Below are 14,758 nucleotides of genomic sequence, written 5' to 3'. Positions count from 1 at the left end.
TCAAGGAATGTCACCTCTTCATTTTGGAATTAATGACATTAATCTAAACGATGCCACAGTTAACAGATAACCCCAGAATCTCAATGGCCTACAATTATAAGATTTATCTCTCCAATTACATCTATCTTTTTTTTAATTTTTTAAATGTTTTTTATTATTTTTGAGATACAGAGAGAGACAGTGCAAGCAGGGAAGGGTCAAAGCGAGAGGGAGACACAGAATCTGAAGCAGGCTCCAGGCTCTGAGCTAGCGGTCAACACAGAGCCCGATGCAGGGCTTGAACCCACGAACTGTGAGATCATGACCTGAGCTGAAGCTGGACGCTTAACCAACTGAGCCACCCAGGCGCCCCTCCAATTACATCTATCAAGAATCCGCCGCAGCTCTGTCGCACATCATTCCAAGGCCCAGGCCGGAAGAGCAGCCCCTCTCTAGAACAGCAGACTTACCCACAAGCATTCGTGGGCACTGCCCTTGGGATTCAAGGCTGGCTAACATACATCTCAGTATTTAAAAGTATAGACCAAACTAAAAACTGTTAAATCAAGTATATCCTATCCTCTTTAATGAATATATGTTCATAACAATCCAGAAGGCCCAGATGGAATGGCAGTTTGTTGGGACTCCTCGGGGCTCCACACAGACATCACTGTATGGGAGCAAGTGGCCCCGCCTGAGGCTTGCCCCCTTCCTTCTCCTGCCCAGCACCCCTCCCCCCCCAGCCTGCACTGGGACGGCCCCCCTGGCCCTACCCTCAAGCTCTGTTCCCAGCCCCTGTAGGCCTGGGGCTGCACACCCCAGTACCGTGGGCTGCACCTGGGTGCACAGGTCCAGGAAAAGCTGGGAAGCAGGCCCATGGCTGTCTAGAAAGAGGGTTCTGAGTCCTGGGCACAGAGACTGTGCTCTGGAAGATGGGAACTGAGGACAAGTGAAGCCAGAGGAGCACCAAAACAGCGTCCAAGCCAGGGTCTGTCTGAGGGTGGCATGTCTGAGGGTGGCATGTGAGGGGCTCTGACAAAGGGAAAAAAGTGGTGGTGGAAGCATATGGCCCTCAGTGCCTGAAGTATCACGTCCACCTGCATTTCACCGGCCAAGCCTGATGTCAGCGAGGCAGGGTTCAGTATGGTTCTGCAGGGGTGTGGGGGGCTCCATCAGAGAGGGACAGTGAACATTTTCACCAAGAATATCATCTTCTTTCCTTAGAAACCAGTACTGGGGTGTTTAAGGAGAGAGAAAAAAAATCCAGGAGTTGAAAATAAACATTAATAGTTTGCGTCTGGTTGATTTCTAAATGCAGTGAAATGGCACAGTGCCTTGCAAATAGCAAACTCTCAGTGAAAAGGGGTGGGGGGGACTGGACTGAAAGATGCCAAAGTGGAAAATGCCCCCACAATCCCAGCATCCTCTGCGGGAAAAGGACAATTACTTGGCAAAGGGAAAACAGTAAGTCTCCCGGGATACATTCTGGCTCAAACTAATAACGTGTTGCTTGAGGCAACCAATTTGTACCAAATGAGCCAATCCTGAAGTGGCGGGGGGCGGGGGGAAAGCATGCAAGTAAACTTGGCAGTAGCTCCCTAAACCCCCCTCCCCTCCCTCCCACTGCTTCTCAGTAAAGCTTTTCTTCCTTCTTTTCTGCAGGAAAAAGCCAAAGACACGACTGGTTTCACAAAGCCTGTTGAGTGAGCCTACCCTTCAGTCAATGAGATCTGAGAGAATTAAAAGAAACTGGCTTTCTGTGAAGGCGGTGTATAAAAACTAGCCAAGGACATAAAATAGAACTTATTTAGGGTTTGATTTACTAGTTTTTCCACAACTTTCAGAATTTTTCTTCCCACAGCCTGGATGCTAGCTCTTAAATAGGAGGAATTCTAAAAACTCCACCATATTGCCATCATCATAATGGCTACTCCTTATCATATTCTGGGAACTCTATGAGCCTGGTCTCATTTAACCCTCAGAATAAGCTTGCAAGCTTGGTGTTCCCACTATTATTTCCATTCCGCAGCTGAGAAACTGAAAGTCAGTGTGATTAAATAATTTGCTGAATATCACAGAGGAGGAGAGTAGCAGAGATGGTGTTTGGTCTTTCAAACCCAGAGAATGATAGCTTTCCATTACACTATAACAAGCAAGTGGCATTACACCTGTGAGAAGTTAAATACAAATACATGACCGCAGTATCTGAAATACCAACCACCCCCACGAAAGCCAAGAGGCCAGCACTTGACACCCTCCCCCACATATCAGCCTGCCCCCAGATAGACACATCTATCCAATAAAAACTTTAAAAATAACTCCTGTAACATATTTAGTTTTCTAAATTCATATTTTCATTCTTATTTTCTCTGATTTTTAGAGTGATCTATGAATATTATACATAATTCAGATCTACAGAAATATGGTAAGAGGAGTCCTTGAGATAATATTATCAGTTTGGGATATATCTTATCACACTTTTTCTATATACTTAGATATATATCTATACACACACACAAATATGCATGTGTACACGCATGTTAATACAGTAAAAGTATATATAGGCAAATATAGCAAAATGATTATATGTTCTATTCTCTAACCTATCTTTTCCCTTTTTTTTTATATTTATTTATTTTCAGAGAGAAAAGTAGGAAGAGGCAGAGAGAAAGAAGGAGAGAGAATCTCAAGCAGGCTCCAAGCTGTCAGCTGTCAGCACAGAGCCCGAGGTCGGGCTTGAACTCACGAACCATGAGATCATGACCTGGGTTGGATGCTTAACTGACTAAGCCACCCAGACAGCCCTCTAACCTCTCTTTTTCAATTAACAATACATAATGGGGACACTTTCCTTGACTGCATAACATTCCATTTTACTTGATTACTTGGTTGGATATTTGGGTTTTGTTTGTTTTTACTAATGTAAACAGGACTGCATGGCATCCTCAGGCACATGTCTAGTTATTTTCTAGGGATAAACTAAGAGTTACAGAGTGTGACATTTAAGCTAACACTAAGAGTTAGAAAAGTCTTTCCACATTCCAGGCATGCAAGCAAAGTCCCAATTCTCTACTCCCAACACAAGATGCCTCCAAGTATTTAAACTTTATCAAGCCAACAAGACATCGTTGTTTAATCTGTACAACTAAATGGGGATTAAACATCTCTTTATATCAATTCTTTGCATTTCTTCTTTTGTGAACACATTTACTTTTGAATTAGCATATGAGCCAATGAGTCTAGCAGGATCTACCAAGCCAGTCTATAGATAAGCAGGTGAAAAGGCTGAGTGAGGGGTTTATTAAACATAACCAATTCCTTTCCGCTTACTATAGCTGTGGGAAGTAGGCTCTAAGTGGAGTATCAGATGCAAACTCTAGTTTCTATAGCAAATGGCACTGCTAATGATGGTTCCAGAAAGGACGAGTTTATAGTGTCGTCTGCATATCTTGTGTGGGGAAGGGAAAGGCCTTCTTAGTTGTGTTTGCATCATGTTATGGGCTGAACTGTGTGTCCCCAAATTCGTATGTTGAAATCTTAACCCCTTAGTACCTCAGCATGTGACTATATTTGGAGAGAGGGTTTTAAAGAGACTTAAATTAAAATGGGGTCTTGAGGGTGTGCCCTAATCTAGTATGACCATCCTTATAAGAAGAAGAGATCAGGACACAGACGCACCCAGAGACAATACCATTTGAAGAAACAGGACAGAGTCTTCGGAAGAAACCAACTCTGCTAATGCCTTGACCTTGGACTTATAGCCTCCAGAATTAGGAGGAAATAAATGTCTTGTTTAAGTCTTTCAGTCTATAGCCACCCTAGCAAATTAATACATACAGCACTTCACATCAGTTGTCCATTTCACAGCAAAAGAGCTGATGAACACCCTTGGTGCTGCCACTGTGAACGGCCAGCATCTTGTTAATGTTTATAATCCTGCGTGTGCCTCGCACTTCTCTCTGTTCCTAGATGAACCATAAGGTGGTGACGTGAATTTGTTCTTGAGGCTCATGGCAGATGTGACTCCTACCAAAGACAGTTGCCCTTTTATAGGAAATAGCATAATCCATTTCTTCACTTGACCCATAATCTAATTCCTCACTTAAGTTGAGAGTTCATTCTCTCTCTTGAAAGAAGCATGAAAAGTTAACTCCCATTTCTGAAGGACGCCTTACATTAATAAAACATTAATAAAGAGCCTTTCTAAGCTCTGAGGAATTTGCAAATGGAAGGAAGAGATGCCACTGCGGTAAAGTGGTAAAGTTGTAAAGTCACGTGGGGTGAGAACAGATCCATTAGGAAAAAAGCACTTCAGCAAATCTTAAATAAGATGGCTTGCCACTCTGCAAAAGAGCCCCCAAAGAGAATTACAAAGACCCAGACCTTGCCCCACCCAGACCTCAGCACCAAGAAAAGAGATGAGTGATCTAAGATACATTAGCTTGGGAGTCAAGAGATTTTCCATGGCCATGTCTCATCAAGGTGTAAAAATTATTTTTAAACACACACACACACACACACACACACACACACACACACACACGGTTCCTTGCATTTGAGGGCTTCCATCTCAACTGGCTCCAATGTTTTTAACTTTCTCATGAGTGAACTAAACCCTCAAGAAAGAGGATCCATTGTTTAACTCAGGGGGGAAAAAAGAAAATAAAATGTTCAGAGAGGACTGAAATGAAAAATAGCTAGTTGTACATGGCCAATCTCTTAGGTTTTTAAATGATTCAAAGGGTGGGTAAGGGACAAAGAATAGTAAGGCCTGACTCTGCTGCTAATACTTAGGCCTTGGCTTTCTTCCTCCCATAAACTGAAGAAATTCTACGAAGTAATCTCTTAAATTTCCTCTAACTGTAAAGGTCTATGCTAGTTAAAGGATCCAAACCAATCATTATGATCCTAGACAGAATACGAAGACGTCTATTTCCAGATGCTTCAGGCTAATGACAACACTTGAGAGAGCAGGGCATACTCTCACTGTGGTTTGAGCTTTTTATGTCCACTGATACTTTGTTGAGTTTGAGTTAACATTTGATTCCCTGAAAAAAGCACAGCTCATGATTCTTTTTGGAGCCTGGCTTTGCAGGGTACTGAGTGATTTGCACAAGAGCTTTAGTGAGCAAGTCCTAATCTCATTTAAATCAGTGATGTTATATTACTCACCTGAGAAGCTACTAAAAATGGAATATACCATCTTAAGTGGGTGAATCTGATGACATACTTTAAAATATTCCATAAAATAGTTCAAGATTATGACCAGATAAACTCATTTCTATTTTTCCAAATTCTCTTTCTAGATGGGTGTACTTGGGACCAAGATACCTGGAAGCAGGCTTTTCTTTTTTTCTGAGATAGGAGGAAGGCTATCATGCTAATGCAATCTGGCAACAGGAGATGGGACTCAAAACATCACTGGACACCTCATTAGTTCCAGACACTGTACTGGAGACCAGGCTATGGGGACAATCCAAGTAGGAAGAAAACATCATGTCACCCTCAAGGACCTGAGGATGGTGGGGAGGTGAAAGAACCATGCAAAGAACTCTCCTAACCCGAAAGAGAAGGGGGGGAACGGGTACTGTTTACCTGGAGTAAAGCGGGGGAGAGAACTCTCTTGAGGGTAGCTACTCAGGAATGCCCTGTCTTTAGGAACATACACAGCACACGGTAAAGACTTTGCATGAGAAAACCTCACTTGAATTTTGTCTTAAACAATCAGTAGGGACTTTGTCAGATGGGGGGGAAAATGAGTTATTCAGAGGAAAAAACAGGAATAAGTAGAGGCATAGAAATGGAACATTTTGAAGGATAATGGGAGAAACAGTCTGATTGGGGTTGCATCCATTCTAAATACTAAATGGCTTTTGAATCTGTTCAGTTTCCTCTAACCTAATCCAGTCCCCTAGACCAGGCCTCCATATATACTACCTGGATTACTGCAGGATGTTAGCACTACCAGTAATACAACCAATAACCACCATGATTCCCAAGAGGCAGTGAGATGAGTGATCCTTTGAGAGATCTGTCACAATGATACTGTGGTATGGAAACGCCTGGGATTTCTGTTGATGATTAAGTGGGGGTATTGCTAACACCACTGGGGTTTGTTGCCTGTGTGCATAATTGAAGGAAGTGCTCATTGTACTAACCTCCCTAGAGGTGAGAGGCAATAAAGACCTATCCTCCAAACTCATGGCCCAGTTTTGATTACCTGTTTAGACCTGAAAGAACAGTACATCTTAAACTCTGCCTTTTGGGACTGGGTGCAGAGAAGTGGTCCTTCCAGTGAGCTCAGCCACAAGAGGGGGACAGCTGCAGAGTGTTGACAAGCCTGGGTGTCAATCTCAATTTTGTCACTTAACTAATGTGTGGCTCTGGGCATTGGTGTCCTCATCCATAAAAGGAAAATCATAAGACTGAAAAGAACATGACAGAAGGTAATCAATAAAAGGCATTTCAGCTGTCACCTCCTCTTTAGGAATGGTGCACTAGCGATTCTACAAGGGACTTGCAGAATTTCTGATTGGAGGCCATGGGTTGTTTTTTTTTTTTTAATGTTTGTTTATTTTTGAAAGAGAAAGAGACACAGAGTGCAAGCAGCAGAGGGGCAGAGAGAGAGGGAGATACAGAATCTGAAGCAAGCTCCAGGCTCTGAGCTGTCAGTATGGAGTCCAAAGTGGGCTGGAAAGTCACAGACCATGAGATCATGACCTGAGCCAAAGTAGGACGCCCAACAGACTGAGCCACTCAGGTGCCCCAGGAGGCCATGAGTTTTTAATTAAGTGGTCCCACAATACCTAGTTTAGATTCTCTTTTGGAACACAGCATCTTAAACTCTGCCACTCTTTCTCAGATTTTGCTCCATACATTTGGTGCAACAGCCACAATAACCTATTTCACTCACACAGAAAAGCCCTCCCCAACTTACCGTCTTTGCACTGCTGTGACTGAATATGGCAGGTAGGTGAGATTCTGAGACACCCAACTTAGAGAGCACCTCCCACCAGACCCGCACACTACCATGTACATCAATTAAAAAAAAAAAAACATTTAAAAGGTTACAGCAATCCCCCAAAACAGAACAGGGAAAACAAAATGGATGGAAACTACCGGAGAGCTGCCCTGCCCAACACTGGAAGATGGGAAAGAGGCAAACTTCCACACGAGCTGCTCCATTTGTTCTCTTAATTCCCTCCCACCATGAAGCTACAGTTCAACGGGCAAACACATTCAGGCACAGGTAAATGGAGCGCAGGTTTGAGAATAAGGGTCTTGTAGACTCTTATCAGAATAGTTCCTTTCTTCCACAAAGATCCACTGTATAATTTCGATGTGCCAGGCAGCTTGCTGAGAATATAAAATGAAGAGGGGCAAGAGGGCCTCAGTTGAGTGGGACGCCCAAACAAGTCACTGCTATCCAATGAGATGAGAGTATAAGGCACGTTTGCACTTAGCTACCGGGAAACGCACGGGAGGCGGCAGCAGCTGTGCGGAAGGGTCTCCATAACCGCTTCCCACAACCCACTGCGATCATAAACACCGGCCTCTCACGGCACCAGGCAGGTGAGCCGAGAAGAGAGGGTTGGGTTGAATTCCAACACTACCCTTTTTTTTTTTTAATGTTTTTTATTTATTTTTGAGAGACAGAGACAGCGCGAGCAAGGGAGAGTCAGAGAGAGAGGGAGATACAGAATCTGCAGCAGGCTCCAGGCTCTGAGCTAGCTGTCAGCACAGAGCCCGATGCGGGGCTTGAACTCACGAACTGTGAGATCATGACCTGAGTGGAAGCCGGACGCTTAACCGACTGAGCCACCCAGGCGGCCCTAGCACTACTCTTTTAAGCAGTATAACTTTAAAATGAGGGCTCAGGGGCGCCTGGGTGGCTCAGTCGGTTAAGCCTCCGACTTCAGCTCAGGTCAGATCTCACGTTCGTGGGTTCAAGCCCCGAGTCAGGCTCTGTGCTGACAGCTCAGAGCCTGGAACCTGCTTCCAGTTCTGTGTCTCCTTCTCTCCCTACCCCTCCCCCTCTCATGCTCTGTCTCTCTCTGTGTCAAAAATAAATAAAACATTTTTAAAAAATGAGGGATCAATATCTATTTTGAAGATAGTGAAAATTAAATGAGATGTGTGTGTGTGTGTGTGTGTGTGTAGCACATTCCTAGCATATAACAGATATTCTATAAATAGAAACCATTTTTAAAATTATATATGAAAATCCTTTTAATGGCAAAAAATCTGTTCGCAGATTATTACATACAACTTACTCATTTTTGTATTCATAACAATAAGTAAATATCAATTTTACTCAAACATTTGTGTTTCTAAGAAAACTTTTGAACCTCTCTGGAGAAACTTTCAAAGCATCCAGTCATTAGAGATGTTTTTGCTTGTTGGTTTGTCTGTTTTAAGCACTGACTGAAATCCAAAATGCACAACTGAATAGGGACAAGAGTATCAAAGATCCTGGGGCACTCTAAAAACAGAAAGGAGGCCAAACCCATATACGTTAATGAAAGAGAAAAATGATATAAATTGTTTCTTAAAAAACGTTCTACTGTTGTTTGATTTTGAGGAAGAGACTATTGTTCAGGAAGAATATGAATATTGCTGAAATTTGTAGGTAGGCAAAATAATTTTAAAAACTAACTGTTTTGTCTTCTAGGAAAATATATTAAAGGTGAAAAAAAATCAGGAGCTACAAATGTGTCTTGAGAACAACAAGAATCCCCCTATGGCCCCATCATGCAGGATGATAATCAGTGTTTACTGGGAATCTGGGCCCCCAATTCCAGCTTATTGCTCTACCAGCTGCAGCAGGATTAGGACAAAACCTAATGTCACATTTTGAAAGGAGCCACGCAGGGGCGCCTGGATGGCTCAGTCGGTTAAGCCTCCGACTTTGGCTCAGGTAGATCTCACGTTTCATGGGTTTGAGCCCTGCGTCAGGCTCTGTGCTGACAGCTAGCTCAGAGCCTAGAGCCTGCTTCCTGCTTCCAGTTCTGTCTCCTTCTCTCTCTGCCCCTACCCCTCTCATGCTCTCTCTCTCTCTGTATCAAAAATAAATAAAACATTTAAAAAATAAAAAAAATAAAAAAAAAAAAAGAAAGGAGTCACGCAGCCCTGAGGATGCTCTCTCATTGTCCTTAACAACGACCAGAGAAACTCTGAGCATCTACAAAGTTCTTGTCACAAAAACTGAGATCTCAAGTGCATAGCTTTCTGCCCAGCATAAAAATTTATTTCTGAGAAAAACAGTCCAAAAGCTCTGGGGATATTCTACTGGTCTGGCAGAATTCCACTGTGATCAGTTAAATGCAAATGAATCAAGCACATACGGTCTACATTTGTTTTAAGACCCATGAGGGCTTAACACAAAGTCTGGCAAAATGTAGTCCTGGGTCTGTTGAATCTAGAATTAAAAAAAGAAAATAGCCAAGAGGTGTAGCAGAGCATGAGACCCAGCAGGGCTAACTTTGTAAATCCAGGCAAATTTATCAAAATATTTTTTCTGGTTTCTCTGGTTTCTCAACACTTTAGCAATGGCAAACTTGAACTTCCAAGTCAAATTTGCTAACTTATGTATGTATGGGTTTTTGTACCTTGAGATCTGACCAGGTAGTCAGTATGGGCTAACAGAAGGCTAAATGTATTTTTATCTGCACATAAATATATGTGTGTATGTATGTATACATACATACATATATAAAGTATACCCATATACACACATACATACATTTTCAGAACTTCTCAAAGTCTTTCATAACCCAATACTCGCGAGGACTCTCCAACAAAGGCGGCACAGCATGACCTAACATATTGGCCCCTGGCATCTTGGCTTTTCTTGAACTGCTGCATGGGATACACTTGAGGGAAATGCTGAACCCTTAAACCCAAATGGGACACAGATGTCTAGGATGCAGATGACCCTCCCCACCTGCAATCTCACTCCATTCATTCAAGGACCCACTCAACAGACAATCATGAAACACCTGTTGTGTGCTCTATCCAGTCTTGACACCCCTCAGTTGGCAAAAAGGCCTGAGCATTCTAATCCTACACTTAAACTCAGCACTGATCTGGTATGTAAAAGAAAACCAAAATGGAAGCCCACCACCTAACAACGGCTTGTGTACCACACACATTTCTGTGTTTTCTCTTTCCTGGTGGCAATGGACTTCCAAGGCAGAAGGCTTATTTTTATTCCCTCGACGCTCTTCCTGTTTATCATCCCATGTAAAATTAGTGGCATTACAGAGCTACGGTGACTGGAAAAGATGACAGGGTGTGCCTGTTATCTAGGGAAAGGAGGCCCCCTCGGGAAGTAGGGGGTGAGAGAGGAAGCAAGTGTTAATAAAGCTCTTGCCTGTTCTCAGTTCTCCTGCCATGTGCTCTGGAGAGCGGCATCCGAGAGCAAGTATCAGCATACCCTGTGATGTAACCAAGATGAGGGGATCTGTTTGCCTTCCTGCTCCTAATTACCCCCTTGGTGAGAAAATGAGAAGAAAGCGTAGGCTAGTCACAGAGTCTCCCCCTCCACAATTATGCTGGGAATCAGGACTGCCCTGCAGGGCTGCCAGATCCCTGCAGAAGTCCTGCCACAGAGGACAGGGAGGAGTCCGTGGCTTGCTGCAGCCCAGCACGGAGCAGTGGGGCCAAGGGACAGAGCCTGGGCCTGGGCGCCCATAACTGCACACGGGAGACGAATCATGGAGTTTCTGCCCCAGCTGCACGCTCACACAGCATGCTGCCAGCGAAAGCCTGGGCCCACTGGGCTGAGGCAGCTCCTGATGGAGGCTGCAATTCTTCACCCTCTACCTCCCTCTGCAAGGCTAAAAGGCATGGGGCAGGGGTGCAGATAAATACCCAAAGTCTCCCTAAGGCCTCGGTACAGAAACCAACCACACTGAACATCCCACAGCACCGGTCTGCGTGTGCCCACAGCTCACTTCTGAGGATTGCAAAATCCTCCTCAGGTCCCACCACGTGGTTGGTTTACTGTCCCCTTTGGGGCAGCATAAGAGCAGGCAGTAGTTATCCTTATTTCCCATATCAAAGGGAAACGAGACAGATGAAATCAGGACTTTATTTTGATAATTCCTACTGCACGTTGCACTGTACAAAGTGCCTTCACACACGCCCTGTTGCTCAGCCTGAGCACATACCCTCGACCCCACTCCACAGATGAGGAACGGCAGCTCCGGAGAGAGGGTGTGCCCAGAGACAGGGACAAATGAGGATCTGCTCCATGATTTAGTTCACCCTGATGGAGCAACCCAGTCTCCAAGAAGAGCTTTCCAAGAGTTGGCCATTGGCACAGCCCTGGTGGCAGGTGGTGGGCAGGGAGTCACCTTACTGGGGCTTTCCAGTGTGTGCAGATTTCTCTGAAGTTCTCTCCAGCTCAAATGCAAGTATTTATAAATTCCCTGCTACTGAAGTAGAAAGATAAATGTCACAGGGTTAGAAATATTTGGTTATTCTCCTAAACCTTGTATTTACATATCCAGGAAGCATTAAAGGCTTTTAAAAGCCAGAAGTCCAACCTGACTCCACACGTCAGGATATTCAGAAAGAGGCTCACGGGGGTCTTATTTCTGGGGCTGCATCCAGACACGTTCCACACAGCCTGGGCCACTCACCACCCTGCCTTTCATTTCTCCAGGGCCCAAAGGCACGCTGCTTGCCACTTTTGGGCCTGGAAGAACAGGTGGGAAGGAAGGTGGCTCCATCCTACCCAGGCGGAGGCATTCCCCTGGGGGGCCAGCTGAACCGTGGGCTGGTGACTAAAGAATGAGATTTCTTCTCCAAGCGCAGTGTCTAGAGACGTGTTTACATAACACCATACTGTGGGCACGTACCAGTCATCTATCAGCACTCGTATCTGTTAAGGAAGCATGAGCTTTTCCCTCCGACTCCACTCCCCATACATCTTATTTAAAAACCTCTTGATTCTATTTATCTTAAAAATAAACCCACGGTAAAATAGGTTTATATCTTCATATGCATCTTCTACCCTATCTGCATAGAAGGTCTGGAAGGTAACATAGCAAAATGGCAGACATGATGACTCTGGGGGCACTACCAGGTTTAGGAACCATGGGAAAGGGCTTTGGAACTTTGGTTGAAATCCAGGTACATCCATTTCTTAGTAGCACTGTCTCAGACAAGCATCTTCACCTCCCAGACTCAGGGTCAACTAGGAAATGGGGAGAAAGATACCTGCGTCACAGAACTGTTGTAAAGGCCAGAGGTGATAGGCATCATGACCTGGCACACAGCACACACTGTGTGCTGGCTATGATTATTATCATTTCTGTAAAAAAGGGCGGTTGCCAGAAAGCCATACCTTCAGCCTCCTGCAACTACAGAAACTATCTGGTGCTGAAGGAGAGAACAAGGAGCATCGCTCATCATTCTACGGCCCAAGGTTTGCTTTGCTTCTCCAGAGTGACCCTGGACTCCAGGCCATTGAACTCCTGGTGGAGACTAAAGTGTGTTGGTTATTCTCCATATGCTTCACCCGCACCCCAAATCCATCCTCCCACCCCTCTCCATGGCTCTACGCCTTGGGAGCTGATCTCTGTGGGTTCCCTTACCAGGGTCCTGTGCCTTTGAGTTCCAGCTGGGATCTACCCATGGGGAGCGCTAGCACAAGATCTGGGCATGTCTCCTCCCCCATTCCCCACGTCACCAAATCGCTGGCAGTGGCTCTGTCCCTCATACAGCCACAGCACCTGTCGGCCAGCTCTCCTTCCCATGATTCTAGCTCTTGCTGCTTCTGCAAGCAGTCATTTCATTAAACCCTCTTCAAATAAAACCTTTCTGAGGATACCATCTGCCACCTGCCAGGGCCCTAATCAAAACAATGAGAGATGAGGTTTTCTCAGTGGGAACCATAATACTGTTAGTATGGCTTCAGAAAAGGGATATACTGAAAATAATTATAAGCTTTGGAGACAGATTAATAATGTCCAGTTCAGACTAGGACTCTGATTTTCATCATTGGAGTCTCTCGGAATTAAAGCAACTTTCATCTAAGCAGACAAGCCACTGGCAAAAACCAACCTGAGTCCAGAGGTCCCGACTTTCCCATGTGAGTAGCCCTCCTCCACCTGTCTGAAGCAGTAAGAACCCCAGGGCAGGAGAGGGGGAGCCACATCCTTTCACATCACTTCTGTGGCTGGGATCATGTAAGTTGCTGTATATATAAACTGTCTCACTTGGAGCTATTAACACCTTGATCAGGTAAGTCCTACTATTACCTCCATTTTCCAGGTGAGGAAATGGAATCAAAAAGAAATTAAGGATCTTGCCCAAGGTCACACCACTGGTAGATGGAGGAATGAAGGTCTGAGCAGTCTAGCCCCAGAGTCTGAGGGCTCCTGACCAACATATCCTATGCGTCCTCTATGGGAAGGCTGGTGACTGAAGGCGAGGAGATGAAGGAGGGGGTGAGTGCAGCCTCTCTTTCTAACTCTCTTGGCTCCTGATGGTGCCTTCCCAACAGGAAACAGTCCCCCCAGCGCAGATGGGGTTGTCACAGTTCAGACACTGACCGTGATCCTCAGCCATAGAGATTAACCAGAACGGAGAGTGTGTAAGAACAAAATGCTATAAAGAGCTGTGGCTCATGAAGAGAGACTATAATAAACTAGGATTCTTTGCAATACTATCAAATACCAAACCAAATCCTGTCTGAACCCTTTAGTCTGCAAGAAATCTCTCTCTCCATGTGTAGAACCCTCCAATAATGTAGCGTGTAAGGACAAATGTTACCCAAATTTGGAAAAAAAAATCTGGAGACAAATTCCTCAACAATGTTTTTGAGAAAGAAAAGCAAAATATTATTGGACACACCTGGCAAATTTATCCACAGAGAAATCATTGGTAACTTTATTACTTTCAAAAGGAAAATAATCCCTTGGGCCAAATAAAACGCCAAGAACATAGTACATCTATCCAATGCCATTCTAAACCCAATCCAGGCAGCATTCTTCCTACATCTATTAGAAATTTAATAAATGAAACCATGGGATGTTACAGACTGATGGATGTATAGCTCAATTCAAGCACAACAGAATAAATATAACCGCAAAATGATTTGTAGTCCGGACACAGTGACTGAGTCCTGACTCATTCCATTTGACATAACATTTGCTTTTCCTCTGCTTAAATCTACCTTCTTCTTGCTGAAAAGGAAAGATGCATGGGTGGCTGGATGAAAGATTCAGCGTTGTGCACATCATGTGTAGTTCAGTCATCCAAGGAGAAAATAAATTGGCAAGGAACAGTACTTGTACCAAATAGCAGAAAATAACACATTAAGATATTAACACTCTGCTGACCCATTGGCCAATCCATGTACGTGTTTTTTTCCCCCAGTGCAATCTTGACCCACTCTGTATTCTAGCTTTGGACTGTGGGACTACTCCATCTGAACTCATTGTGCAAACAAAGCTGGCTGCAGAGATTTTGGGAGTGGCAACAGGTCACCAAAAGTGATGTGCAAAGCCACGTGGGCTCCATCTTACCAGTCGAGTCAGCCTGGGAAGCCCTGCTACTTGTCTGCTCCTCGGCATTGATAAGCTGCAGGTCGGTGTAGGAGGGATCAAAACTAGGACTACTGGTGGTGTCTTCAGAATGTGTGGTCCAGCTGCTCTCAGAGGTCAGAGGGCACCTCCTCAAGGAGTCGAAGGAAGGGCACGTCCAGCAGGGCATGGTCAATGGTAGGGCTGGGGACAGACCAAAAACCAAAAGCAGACAATATAAATAG

The 14,758-nt window shown here is 44.5% G+C and overlaps 1 protein-coding gene across 1 annotated transcript in view; it reads right to left on the bottom strand.

Annotated features, from left to right (window-relative positions):
• The window catches only part of STON2 (stonin 2), a 134,779-nt gene that overhangs the window by 76,222 nt on the left and 43,799 nt on the right, over positions 1–14,758 (bottom strand). Inside the window, exon 4 of the mRNA XM_029950553.1 lies at positions 14,517–14,717. Coding sequence (XP_029806413.1) covers positions 14,517–14,717 — 201 coding nt within the window. The remainder of the gene's footprint in view (positions 1–14,516; positions 14,718–14,758) is intronic.

The sequence above is a fragment of the Suricata suricatta genome, chromosome 9 (genome assembly GCF_006229205.1).
Source record: "Suricata suricatta isolate VVHF042 chromosome 9, meerkat_22Aug2017_6uvM2_HiC, whole genome shotgun sequence".
NCBI lineage: Eukaryota > Metazoa > Chordata > Mammalia > Carnivora > Herpestidae > Suricata > Suricata suricatta.
Note: the sequence above shows the minus strand (reverse complement) of the source record. Positions and strands in the feature narration are given on the sequence as shown.